The sequence below is a fragment of the Sorex fumeus genome, unplaced genomic scaffold (genome assembly GCF_029834395.1).
Source record: "Sorex fumeus unplaced genomic scaffold, SorFum_2.1 ptg000072l, whole genome shotgun sequence".
NCBI classification, from domain to species: domain Eukaryota; kingdom Metazoa; phylum Chordata; class Mammalia; order Eulipotyphla; family Soricidae; genus Sorex; species Sorex fumeus.
This window is the reverse complement of record NW_026606129.1, coordinates 14,374,261-14,388,395: the sequence shown is the minus strand read 5'-3', so window position 1 is coordinate 14,388,395 and position 14,135 is coordinate 14,374,261. Positions and strand designations below refer to the sequence as shown.

At 53.7% G+C, this 14,135-nt stretch overlaps 1 protein-coding gene across 1 annotated transcript in view; it reads right to left on the bottom strand.

The window, feature by feature from the left end:
• The window catches only part of ZXDC (ZXD family zinc finger C), a 33,602-nt gene extending 26,022 nt beyond the window's left edge, over window positions 1-7,580 (bottom strand). The window contains exons 1-4 of the mRNA XM_056129300.1: window positions 6,572-7,580; window positions 2,837-2,989; window positions 2,374-2,452; window positions 1,330-1,460 (exon numbers count right to left, since the gene is read on the bottom strand). Of these exons, the coding sequence (XP_055985275.1) occupies window positions 1,330-1,460; window positions 2,374-2,452; window positions 2,837-2,989; window positions 6,572-7,580 (1,372 nt within the window). The remainder of the gene's footprint in view (window positions 1-1,329; window positions 1,461-2,373; window positions 2,453-2,836; window positions 2,990-6,571) is intronic.
• Window positions 7,581-14,135: the final 6,555 nt, after the last annotated feature.

Below are 14,135 nucleotides of genomic sequence, written 5' to 3'. Positions count from 1 at the left end.
TGCTCTAGTCTTTTTTTTTTTTTTTGGCCAGATAATAATGCAACCAACAGTGGAGGGTGACACTGAACTTGGGCACACTCAGAAGAATCCAGAGTCTCATCAGCACTTTCCAGATGATCTGCTCCCAGAGGCCCACCTCTCCCTAGCACTAAGATCAACTCTCTGACGGCTTCTGGAGGTCAGCGCCCATTTCAGGACACTAATGACGAGAGCCACGACCGCTCCGCTCACCAAGCCCCAGCAGCACGCGGCCTGCCTTCCCTCCTGAGCACCTGAGCTTGGAAAACCCACGGGTAAAATGCAGCCTGTCCAAACCAACTCCTTGTCCTTCCTCCAATCATCCCACCACGGTCCCCAGACCAAGTGAGACACTGTCCCCCAACTCAGGCCACTCCCTAGCCCCCAGCCCCCAAGCAACGCCAACTCTTATGTCATCTGTCAAACCCCAGCCCTGGTCCCTTCCCCTCTCCCCAGGAGACCAAATTGGGCTGAGACTCAAGCAGGTCCTCAGACTCCCTTGCTCCCAGCATTCATCCTGATGCAGGCACCCAGGGTGGGGGTGAGGGGGTGGTTGCTCCCACACTGGCCTTTCTACTCCATCAGCCAAGACCCTCTTTGCCTGGCTAGTCACTGTTTCCCAGCACCTGCGGGTCACTCATGTGTATTCCCTACCTGAGCTTGACAGAACAATGCCAATCATCATAGTACCTGTCCTATGGTCATCATGTTCCAGGACTGACCCCAGCTTCAATGAGTGTTTATTACTTTTGCGGGGCGAGGGGTGCAAAGCCGATGCTCTCCTACTGAGCTCCAGCCCTGCCCCCCCCCATGGATGGCGATGGACCCCTTTTCTGGGTAAGAAACTGAGGCCCTGAAAAGCTGGCTTGAGGCCACCAACAGGTCTCTTGGCTTCCTAAACCAGAGCATCCGCAGCACTGGGTGGGCCCAGCAGAGACCAGCTGCATTGTGGACTCTGGTGAGTGTCTGGGAGAAATCATCCTTTCTGAAAAGCAGCCTCACTTTCCTGCTCTCCAAGAGTCCCAGGCAGATGCCTCACAGCCAGTTCCGACATGCCAGCTGCCAACATGGCTGTCTACATGTCCATTCCCAAGTAAGCCAGGCAGGTCACTGAGAGTGGCCACGCCTGCAGGTGCACCGTGGGCAAGGCAGGGACATGGGTCTCCTCTTTCTAACACACCGAAAACAGGCTGAGTCAGTCTAACACTGCAACTCTTAGCCACAAACACTCGCCTTTAAACAACCTGAAACTGACAGCAACGGTGCGGACAGGTACTAGTTCACAGCTCAAAGCACTAGGTTCAAATCTACCTTCCACAGGACACTCAAACGGCTTCGTGCCCAGGTGGGTTATGCTGTGGCCCTTCAGGTGCTCTGCCCTGGTGAATGACTTCCCACAGCCTTCCACAGGGCAGGTGAACCTCCGGTCGTCATCGTGTTTCCTGCCGGAACGAAACACAGGGGTTACTCTTGACAGCTCAGAGGCACCAAATCTCATTTGTGGCTTAAAATTCTATAAATTACATCAGACAAACTCTGCATTTAAGAAAATGATTGGTCGGGGCCAGAGCGATAGCACAGCGGGTAGGGCGTTTATGCCTTGCGCGCGGCTGACCTGGGTTTGATCCCCAGCATCCCATATGGTTCCCCCAAGCACCGCCAGGAGTAATTCCTGAGTGCAGAGCCAGGAATAACCCCTGTGCATCGCTGGGTGTGACCCCAAAAGTTAAAAAAAAAGATTGGTACCTCTCAAACACCTGAACTGTATCACTAGTCCACATGGGCAGACCTGCATGCACCCTAAATTAGGATGTCTACAGGAGTCACCAACAATTAGTGCTGCTCCACCCAGAACAGCCAAAGCCCAAATATATTGGTGCGGCTGCTCCCATGATCTGGAAATTCTGATAAGTTAAGTTTGCACTCTACAGAGGGCAATACGAAGAAGCATGTACCCAGAATCGTCCCAGTGCAACGAGGAAGAGTGAGGACACCAGAATCATAATGACCCTTAATGAGAAGAGGGTCACAGACAGACAAGTGCACCTGGGCTCTGCCCATGGTTGTCCACAAAAAGCTTAGGGCAGAAATCCTCTTAACTGAAGGCATATTCTTCAGCAGTAAGCTCTTTTCAGTGTCACGTGCACACAAGCACAGAGATCATGCCTGTAGAAGTTGTATGCATGCCCACCAAGTCGACAGGTGATAGCACTGAACGATTCTGCTTACAGTTTCCGAAATTTTCCAGCTTGTTTCCATTGAGCTCCTTTCATCACTTCAAACATTCTAAAAAATATTTCCTCCTTCAGTATCTGCTAACAAACTTGAGAATACACACCAAACATAAAGATTCACCTTTTGTGCCGCAGGAGTTTAGACATGCTAGTGAAGGTCCAGCCACAGCTGTCAGAGTCACAGATAAAAGGTCTTTCACCTTAGAAAAGAAGACAGTGACACCACAGTTATGAACCCAACAGCTACTCAGGTCCACCAGCTGCTGCCTCTCCAAGAGCAGGGCTCGACTTTCCCACTCACGACCATGGTCTCATCAACTAGATTTATGGGCAGCAAATCATAAATGGATTGTGAAACAAACCACTTGAACCCCCAAGCCCCACTCCACCCCAGTTCTTTTTTTTTTTAATTTGTATTAGTGAAACAACATGAGGTACAGTTGTCTACTTACAAATTTTTGTGCTTGGATTTCAGTTATACAATGATCGAGTACCCATCCCTCCACCAGTGCCCATTCTCCACCATCACCAATCCCAGTATCCCTCCCATCCCCCCATCTCCACTCCAGTTCTGGAGGCGTTACCTGTGTGGCTCCTCAGGTGAATTTTCAGGCGACAGGCTTTGTCATACTGTTTGCTGCAGCCAGGGAAGGAGCACGAGAAGAGTTCTTGTTCCCTGAAGTGAGCGCGGTTGTGGGAGAACAGTGCACTCACTGTGATGAAGGTCTTCTCGCAACCTGATAAAGAAAACGCGCATCTTGCTCGTGGGCGTGACAGGCTCACCTAGTCCCCACCCCAGGACACTGTGGGCTCCAATGCAGGCAAGGGGAGCGCAACTGCGCAAGGACCTCCTGGTGGTGGCTTGGCAAGGCCAGGAGGGGAGGCTGCAGACAGTCAGCGGGCACACGGGAGCCACCAGGGGTCATGTGACAATGAGCCCAGGTGCAGACCTGCCACGTCTGCAGCCTGGTCGGATTCTGCAGCTCTGGGTGTGTCTTGCAGGAAACCAAACATCAGAGCTGCCGGTTTCACCCAAGCAGGCCAGGGGGAGAAATTACACCCAGCAGAAGTCACTACTTCACAGCAGGGCAGGTCCTTGGAAAGAGAGACTTTACATAGAACTGCTCTGACCCTCGGCACATGGATATAAAAGAGAGGGATGTTCCTAACACACAGTGCTGATCTGTCTCACATACAAATCACCAAACCTCTAAAAAAGAACCCAAACATTTTCAGGGAAGAAACAACCATTTGTTTTCCAACCTGCTGCTTCCAGTCAGTCTCAGAGGGCGCGAGTCTCACGCGGCAGCCCAGAGCAACTCTGGCCAGCCCCATTCCAACACCGCATGCATCACATCACACATGCACTCAGACCAGGACAGCTGTGGCAGGCGAACGAGCCCGGGATGGGATGAGGGAGAAAACTGACGAGCTGGAAGGAACCCACAGACACAGGGGAACAAGCGGAAGACAGAGGACACCAGTGCATAGTGTCCCGGGCCTCCAGCACTAAATGAAGCAGCTTCTGCACAGGCGACTGGGCTTTAGAGGCTGGGGAACAACACCAGACCTGAGACCTTCGCACCCACACACTCAGATATAAACTCCCAACAGCCTTCCTTCAGCTTCTTTCTCTCCTGTGCCCACCCTGGGCAGGGCTCCCTGCTCTGTCCAAGGAGATCCCATAGGGCCTTCTGGGTTATCTGGGGTCTTCAGTCTCTCCAGTCAAACCTATCTGAGCAATCCTGAGGACCCTCATCCACAGCTCTCAGAGCTCTTATCCACAAGAAACACTCTTTAACTCTGGTTAGAAAGTATCTGGGCAAGCTGATTCTCTTCTTGGACAGAAACAACTTGCCCAGATACTTTCTAACCAGAGTACTTCATACTTCATACTTCTCTTCCTATTTCTGCTCAGAACCTGCCACCTAAGCAGCAGCAGGGCAGGGAACGCGGATGAACATGCACCCAAAAAGGCACCCCCTTCCCCACCAGCCCAGCACACAGGCTATGAGCTGCACCCCAGGGCTCCCCTCCCCAGATGGGCGTGGACTCTGGGAACCACACATTCTCCAAACCTCTGGCTAGCAAGCCCCACCGGTCCACCCACAAACCAGTCCTGACCAGTCCTTGATTCTCCCAACAGCCTTCCCTACCTGAAGCAGCCCACTGGCAGGACACTGACCCTGGCCCTTGGTTCTCATCTGTTTCTGCCCAGCCCCTCGCTGACCATCTGACTCGAACCCCTTCAGAGCACATCATCCCTTGCAAGAACCACCTGGCAAGGAACTATAACTTGCTGGGCTCCGGTGCCCAGCACTGAAAAAGGTTTCCCCCCAGGAGTCTAGAGCCACGTTCCTGCCCCACCCCCACCCCCAGAAGGGACACTCCAAACTGTCCACATACGCTGCCCTAAAAGACCGACACTCCAAACTGTGCACAGTTGCAGAAGACACGAGCCAGCATCCCCAGCATAGCTCGGTTTGCCTCCACTGGGGCTGCCCCAACCCCCAAGGGCACGCAGGCACACAACTGGGCAGCACCGGAGCCCTGGACAAAGACCCCCGCCGGCTCTTACACTTCTCGGCCTTCCTTCGCTGGGGCAGAACCAGGCTCACTATCAGAACTTAACTGCTCAGAGCCTCCCACCTAAGCAGCAGCAGGGCAGGGCACACGATGCAGATGCACCCAGAAAGGCACCTGGGAAGCCCAAAGGAAGTCAAAATGCAACAAGCTCTACTCAGGTGGCCGGGGGGAAGATGCGACCACAGAGGGTCTCGAGGTGCAGGAGGCAAAGAAAGGCGCCCCTCAGGGACCCTGGAAGCACCTATGGCAGATCGGGCGCCTCCAGGGTGGGGAGGCTGGACTGGGGCTGGGGAGGTGGGGTGGGAGGGACTCTCCCTGCTGACACCTCTGGGGTGTCAAGTGGAGTCAGGGCAGCACAGCAAAGCGCACAAGCACTCACACTCACACACATACACACACTGAAAAGCAGCAAAGCACACACACACACTGGCAAAGCAGCAAAACACATACACACCCCACAAAGCAGCAACACACACACACTCCCACAAAGCAGCAAAGGACACACACACACCGGCAAAGCAGCAAGGCACACACACACACACCACAAAGCAGCAACATACATACACACCCCGCAAAGCAACACACACATACACCCGTAAAGCAGCAAGGCACACACACATACCCACAAAGCAACAACACACACACACACACACACGCCTGCAAAGCAGCAAAGGACACAAACACACACACCGGCAAAGCAGCAAAACACAGACACACCCCGCAAAGCAGCAACACACACACACACTCCCACAAAGCAGCAAAAGACACAAACACACACACCCCGCAAAGCAGCAACACATGCACACACACACACTCCCGTAAAGCAGCAACACACATACACACCCCGCAAAGCAACACACACACACCTGTAAAGCAGCAAGGCACACACACACACACACCCGCAAAGCAGCAAAGGACAAACACACACACACCCGCAAAGCAGCAACGCACATACACACATACCCCGCAAAGCAGCAACACACATAACACCCCGCAAAGCAGCAACACACACACATACACACTCCCGCAAAGCAGCAAGGCACACACACAGACACACACACACCCCACAAAGCAGCAACACACACACACACACACACACACACACACCCCGTAAAGCAGCAAGGCACACACACACACTCCCGTAAAGCAGCAAGACACACACACACACACACACCCCGCAAAGCAGCAACACACATACACACCCCGCAAAGCAACACACACACACCTGTAAAGCAGCAAGGCACACACACACACACCCCCGCAAAGCAGCAAAGGACAAATACACACACACCCGCAAAGCAGCAACGCACATACACACATACCCCGCAAAGCAGCAACACACATACACACCCCGCAAAGCAGCAACACACACACACACACATACCCCGCAAAGCAGCAAAGGACACAAACACACACACTCCGCAAAGCAGCAACACACACACATACACACCCCGCAAAGCAGCAACACATACACACACATACACACTCCCGCAAAGCAGCAAGGCGCACACACAGACACACACACACCCCACAAAGCAGCAACACACACACACACACACACACACCCCTGTAAAGCAGCAAGGCACACACAAACACACACACCCCCGCAAAGCAGCAACACACATACCCCGCAAAGCAGCAACACACATACACACTCCCGCAAAGCAGCAACACACACACACACTCCCGCAAAGCAGCAAAAACGCACCCCCGCGCACGCGCGCGCGCCTTACCGGGGAAGTCGCACTTGTAGGGCCGCTCGGGCTCGAAGTGGCTGCGCTGGTGCGAGCTGAGCTTGGCGTGCGTGGGGAAGCGCTCGGCGCACACCTCGCACTTGAACAGGCTCTCCTGCTCGTGGCCCTTCATGTGCGCCTTGAGGTTGTACACGGTGGTGAACTTCTTGCCGCAGCCGCCCACGGGGCAGCCGAAGGGCCGCAGCTTGTCGTGCGACTGCAGGTGCCGCTTGAGCTTGTAGGAGGTGGTGAAGGCCCAGCCGCAGCCGTCCAGCGGGCACTTGAAGGGCCGGCGGCCCTGGCTGGCGCCGTGCGTCAGCTGGTGCACCTTCAGCTGGTGCTTCTTGGCGAAGGCGAGCGCGCACTGCGGCTCGGGGCAGCGGTAGGCGGGCGCGGCGCGGCGGCCGTCGGCGGGGCTCGCGGCCTCGTCGGCGGGCGGCGGCGCAGGGGGCCCCGGGGGCTGCGAGCCGGGGGTCGGCGGCGGCGGCGGCGGGGGCGGCGGCGGCGGCGGGGGCGGCGCGGCGGCCGCCAGCGTGAACACGCCGTGATCGAAGCGCACCAGCAGGTCGTGGCTGTTGAGGGTGACGGTGCCCGCCAGGCCCGCGCCCACACCGGGGGCGGCGGCGGCGGCGGGGCCCGGCGGAGGGGGGCGGCCGGCGCCCGGCTCGGCCTCGGCCTCGGCCTCCCGCCGCTCGGGCCCGTCGGCCGCGCCGCCGCGCGCCACCTCCAGCAGCACCACGAAGGCGTCGCCGTCGTCGGGGCCCGGCGAGCTCGGCGCGGCGCCGCTCGGGCCCGCACCCGCCGCCGCCGCCGCCGCCCCGGCCTCCGCGCCATCTTCCCGGCCCCGCAGCAGCAGCAGGCGGCGGCGCGCGGGGCTCGGCGGGCTGCCCGGGGCGGCGGCGCCGCGACAGAACCGGCCGGGCCCCCCGCCGCCGCCGCCGGTCTGAAGGGCCCCGCGCGGGCCGACGGGCGCCACCAGCAGCGCCGGCTGCTCCATCTCAGGGCCCATCGCGGCAGCAGCGGCCGCCTCGGAGGAAGCCCCGTCCGGCCCGGCCCGCCCCGCCCCGGCCCGGCCCGGCCCCCGGCGTGCGTGACGCCCCGAGGCCGCCGCCCCCCCCCCCCCCACGCGCCCGCCCGCCCCGCCCCGCCCACCGCGGCGGGTCGGCGCCAAAGCCCGGCGGGGATCGGCGGCCCCGGAGCCCGGCCCGGATTTCTGCCCGGAGCTGCGCGTGCGCAGGAGCCTCGAGGGGGCGGGGCCGAGGAGGGCCGGCGCGCGGGGCCTGCTGGGAGCGGGCGACGTCACGCGCCCGGCCCCGCCCCCTCTCGCGAGCTTCCGTTGGCTCTCGCCGAGGCGGAGCGCCGAGGCTCGCGGGCGCTCGGGAACCGTCGTCGCTCTGCGCCTACCGAGCGCTTTCCTGTCAGAGGGCGCCCGAGACCGGGTCCGAGGCTCCATTAGTGCCGTAACCCAGACGGAAAAGCGCAGCGGGGAGCGCCTTGGCCCGGCACGCGGCTGCCCGGGGTTCGATCGCCGGCGTTCCCTGAGCACCCCGCCCCCCGGGAGAGATCCCTGAACATTGCAGGCGGGGAGGCCAAAGCTAAGATAATAATGAAGAAGAAGGGACCCTTTTTCGTTCCTGTCCACTTAGCTGGACCTTCCCCGGGGTGTCCCCGAACGGCCCTGCTGGCCCCTGCAGGATGCTGGCCCGACCCGCTGCCCTCATCTTCAGTTGGTTTTTCCTGCAAAAAATCTCACGTGGCGTCGCGCGTGGCTCCACTGTTGTGCGAACTGAGAGGGTTTTTTTTTTTAATTTCTCCTCAGCCTAGCGTGCCCTCGTGCTTCCTCCCCTCAGACCTGAGTCTGTCCACTTTTCCTGACGCGGTGACCCAGATCTCAGCCCCAAGCTCACGCCTCCCTTTGTCCGTCTTTTAGGAGATGACCACCCATCCTGTTGTCCATCTCCGTCATGACCCTTCAAATTTCCACGGAACTGACGTTTGTGAGCGTCCCGAGTCGCTAGTCTGATGATGCCCACCCGAATTGCTAGTCATACGATGCCCACCCTTTCCGTGCGCGCCCTTACTCTCTGGGCTTGGTCTCTCCTTCAGCTACTGATGCTTCTCCTTCATTACAACTTTCCTCTCCATTCTGCAATCCCCCTAGAACCTTCTTTCCCCTTGTACCTCTTAAAAGCCGAGTTAGGTCAGCTTAGAGATTTTATACAGTTTACAGGTACTCCAGGAAGATGCGAGTCTCCGGGACCTGGTCACCCAGGTCCCTGGCATCGAAATGGGCCAGGCCAAAGTGCTATAATACTCAACTATAAGTTGAGGGCATGATCATGGACAAATGCAGTCATGATCCAAAAGTAAGTAACAACGAGACTAGGACCCTGCTGGGCTAGGAAGACTAACCTGGCCTGAGGACTGTAATCTATCTATCTATCTATCTATCTATCTATATATCACGATCACCCTGTTGTTCGTCGATTTCCTCGAGCAGGCACTAGTAATGTCTCCTTCTTCTAGCCCTGAGATTTTAAAAGAGCCATTTCAATGCTCTTCCAGAATTAGGAGAATGAGACTCATCATTGTTACTGGTATTTGGCATATTGAGTACGACACGGGAAGTTTGCCAGACTCTGCCGTGCGGGCAGGATATTTCCGGGAGCTGGATTTTATAGTCTCTGCATCTTGGCTGTTGATGGAACCAACCTGGCGCTGGCGGCAGCTGGTGGATGTGACGCCTACCTACTGGAAGATGGCCTAGTCCCAATTCAAATAGGCTTGGAGACCTCAGCCCCGGGACCCGCATGCCTGGGTTCCTCTGCCAGTTCTTTCATGTATGAGGCCCATCCGGACGTGTGGACAGTGCTCCCAGCATGGCCGTGGCTGGCTCCGGAGGTCCTCAGCTGCTGGAGCTCTGCTTGGGGCGGGGGGAGGGGGAGAGAAACTCAACCCTCCCCCCTCCAAGGGGCCCTGGTGAGGACAGCCAGGCATGGGGGCAGGAGACACTCTCTCTCTCTCTCTCTCTCTCTCTCTCTCTCTCTCTCTCTCTCTCTCTCTCTCTCTCCACATATATATATATATTTATATGGTAGGGCGTTCGCCTTACATGCGGCCAACATGGCCGACCCGAGTTCGATTCCTCCGCCCCTCTCAGAGAGCCCGGCAAGCTACCGAGAGTATTCGATATGCCAGACACAGTAACAACAAAGTCTCCAATGGAGACGTTACTGGGCCCGCTCGAGCAAATCGACGATCAACGGGAGGGCCTTTACCTTTACCTTTACCTTATATATATAGAGCTGGAGCGATAGCACAGCGGGTAGGGCGTCTGCCTTGCACGCAGCCAACATGGCCGACCCGAGTTTGATTCCTCCGCCCCTCTCGGAGAGCCCGGCAAGCTACCGAGAGTATTCGATATGCCAAACACAGTAACAACAAAGTCTCCAATGGAGACGTTACTGGGCCCGCTCGAGCAAATCGATGATCAACGGGAGGGCCTTTACTTTTACTTTACATATATATATATATATATGTATATATATATACACATACATATACATATATATATAGCGGAATATATAGTGAGATTTCCTCAGGAAGAACCAAACTGTAAGTTTATCTCTTACTGTGCTCATACAGAATGACATTGCTAGAAATATTAGAAGTAGACTTACTACAACTATTTAAGTAGATTACTAGCTGAGGAAAGAACACACCCTTGTTGGGATCCCACCCTTGAGCAGATCTCCTAGTAATCTGGAATAAATCTCTTTAGATTTAATCCTTGAGTTAATCTCCTCAAGGAGTGGTTTTACCTCTCTTTGCTGATTTGTTAATGTTCAACCCACCTTTGTGTCACCATCCTACGTGATTGCTATATAAACTAAGACTGTAAGCTCGAAGGGGGCTTGGGGCTGGAGAGAGCAGAGACTGAGGCTCAGGCTGAGGCTCGGGCAGAGGCTCAAGATTGGAATAAACTACAATTGATATTGACCAGCCTGGCTCTCGTTCATTGCTTTGCCTGCCCATCGCCATCAACCTCCCTGAGGTGGGGGAAATGGCTCGAGACTACCGAATGCGGGCGGTAGAGATAGAATGCCGCTGGACCCTTCTGAAAACACACAACCAGGAACAAAAAGCAATTCAAAATGGATCAAAGACAAGTGTAAGAGCTAAAAGTACAGACGAAACAGTGCATATCTGTGTGACCTTGGATAAAAGACTGGTTTCTCAGGCATGAAATCAAAAGCACAAGAAATGGAAGAATAAGATTGATCTTCATCAAAATTAAAGACTTTCAGGTCAAAAAACACCAGCATGAAAATGAAAAGACTATGCACAGAATGGGAGGAAAATGGCAAATTATACATTATATATATATATATATATATATATATATATATATATGCAAGATCTGTGATCATTTTTTTAAAACACAACTGAAAAAAAGCAACCCAATTTTAAAACACATGGATTTAAATGGGCATTTCTCCAGAGAAACATAAATATAATAAGCATAGGAAAAGTTACTCAGCATTCCTAGTCGCCAGGGACATGCAAATCAAAATCACAGGGAGTTTCAAACTTGGTACCCTCATACGTTTTCTCTCATCTCTTAAAATGAAAAGGAATGAGTGCTGATGAAAATGTGGAAAAATTGAAACATTTAGGTAGGAATATAAATGAGGCAACAGCTGTGGAAACAGCTTGACAGTTCCTAAAAAAGTTATAGTTTTTGTGACTCAGCAATTCTGCTCTTACAAATAGACCCTTGCGACATAAAAACACACCCATATGAAAACTTGTATGTGAGTATTCAGAGTGGTCAAAGAAATAATCGAGTGTCCATCAACAAATAGGGTTGATAGGTTATCCCTCAGCCCACATATGGGCAAGCAAAATGTCCAGTGCAACATCATTCAGCTACAAAAAGGAAATGACACCAATGCATATCATAGCAAAGAAGGACCTTGCACACAGGCTGAGGGGAAATAGCCAGATAGCAGAGCCACAGACCTGATGGATGCATTTCTACAAAATGTCCCCAACACTGGGAAATCTACAGGAACCAAAAGTAGACTGGTGGCCATCAGAATCTGGGGGAGTAAGAGGGACAATTGACAGATTGCCAGTTGCTATGGGTTTCTTTGGAAGGCCATGGAAACCAGAAGTAGGAAGTCATGAGGAGCACGGAATAGGGAATATTCCAAACCACTGGCATGTACATCCTAAAACAATGACTTTGATGTGTATATCTCCACCTCCCAAAAATAAATATTTTGTTGGGGGGAAATAAATGCAGAACATTGTTTAGGAAGATCCCATTCACAAAGGACCATTCCATAGGTATGTGCCTATGCTTGGGTAAAGGTAAAGGTAAAGGTAAAGGCCCTCCCGTTGATCGTCGATTTGCTCGAGCGGGCCCAGTAACGTCTCCATTGGAGACTTTGTTGTTACTGTGTCTGGCATATCCAATACTCTCGGTAGCTTGCCGGGCTCTCCGAGAGGGGCGGAGGAATCGAACTCGGGTCGGCCATGTTGGCCGCGTGTAAGGCGAACGCCCTACCCGCTGTGCTATATACTGAAATGTTTTTGATCATTTGTTAGTTCTTTAGTAGTAACAAGAAATATAAAATAAATTGTGTGCTTGCTAAGGGGGCAAGTTTGAGGGGATGGGATTGGAGAAATGGGGAAAAGAGTGGAGGAAAGGTCACTGGTGGTGGGAGTGGTGTTGGAATACTGAAATCCGGTATTATGAACATGTTTGTATATTATTTAAATCTGTAGCGGGCTGGAGCGAAGCACAGTGGGTAGGGCGTTCGCCTTACACGCGGCCAACATGGCCGACCCGAGTTCGATTCCTCCGCCCCTCTCGGAGAGCCCGGCAAGCTACCGAGAGTATTGGATATGCCAGACACAGTAACAACAAAGTCTCCAATGGAGACGTTACTGGGCCCGCTCGAGCAAATCGACGATCAACGGGAGGGCCTTTACCTTATGCTTGGGAAGTTCTAGAAAAATCTAAGAATTTTCTGATGCTTGTGACTGCATCTGAAGCAGGAAGAGGAATGGGGAGAGGGGTGGCGAAAGACTTTCCCTACATACTTCACTCCCTTTGGCATGATTTGATTTCCAAAGCACGAGTGTCGTAATTCAATTTGTCATCCCTACTATGGGAAACAGTATGTTCCTTTAAAAAAATGGCACTATTATATAGATCAGCAATCCCACTTCTGGGTATCCCTGATCTCCCCCGCAAATTAAAGGACTATAAAGGAGGGGTTTGAATAACTATGGTCCAACGCCCATCTCAGCACTTGCCCCTTCCCAAAATAAGAAAGACCCCAAAGAACCACTTTGTTGGATCTTGAGAAACAAAATGTGGTCTCTGGTACTGGACAGCAGAGCAGGAATGTCTCTCTGTACAATGGTCACATCTCAGTGTGGACAGGTTCCTCTCACCCATCATCCCTGCACAGGGCATTTCATGAGTCAGCTTGAGTGCAACGACTAGACACTGTTCAGGATGTCCAGGGTTTTCCCGGATGAAACAGATATGTTTCCATAGAAGAACACCCTCAAGTCTCTAGTCTCTTGCCCATGAGGGTGGGCTTCATTGAGTCTTTTGGAGGTTGAACTAGAACCAAGGGCCCAGGGAGGAAGAATTCTCCATTTTTTTGTGGTCTCAATGATTGAGTGCGGCTGACTCATCATCCTTCCCTGCTCTCACACTGGTAATCACATCTTAGGACTGCAAGATTCTCAGATCTTCAGATGTCACCCAGACACACCACCAGCTTTCCTGAGTCTAAGGGATATGTGATAAGAGGCTGATAATAAACCCAGCCTCCCTCTGACATGCCCACCAGACAACCAGAGATTCCCAAAGCCAGGCCAAAGTGTGTGTCTCCTGCCCCCTTTTATTCTGCTCCCTATACCCCCAGCTAGGTCAGATGGAAAATTACCCTCACCTATTTTTAAAAATAAAATACTTGATTTAAACGGGCTGGAGCGACAGCACAGCGGTAGAGCGTTTTGCCTTGCAAGCCGCAGGCCCGGCCGAGCCAGGTTCGATTCCTCCGCCCCCTCGGAGAGCCCGGCAAGCCACCGAGAGTATCTTTGCACGGCAAAGCCTGGCAAGGTACCCGTGACATATTCAAAATTATATTCAATATGCCAAACACAGTAATAACGAGTCTCACAATGGAGACGTTACTGGGCCCGCTTGAGCAAATCGATGAACAATGGGAAGACAGTGCGACAGTGCTACAGATTTCACGGTCCGGTCACGGTCCTCCCATTATTCATCGATTTGCTCGAGCGGGCCCAGTAACGTCTCCATCGTGAGACTTGTTGTTACTGTGTTTGGCATATTGAATACGTCACGGGGAGCTTGCCAGGCTCTGCCGAGCGGGCGAGATACTCTCGGTAGGTTGCTGGGCTCTCCGAGAGGGGCGGAGGAATCAACTTGGGTCGGCCATATTGGCCGATTGCAAGGCAAACGCCTTACCCACTGTGCTTCGCTCCAGCCCGCTACAGATTTAAATAATATACAAAC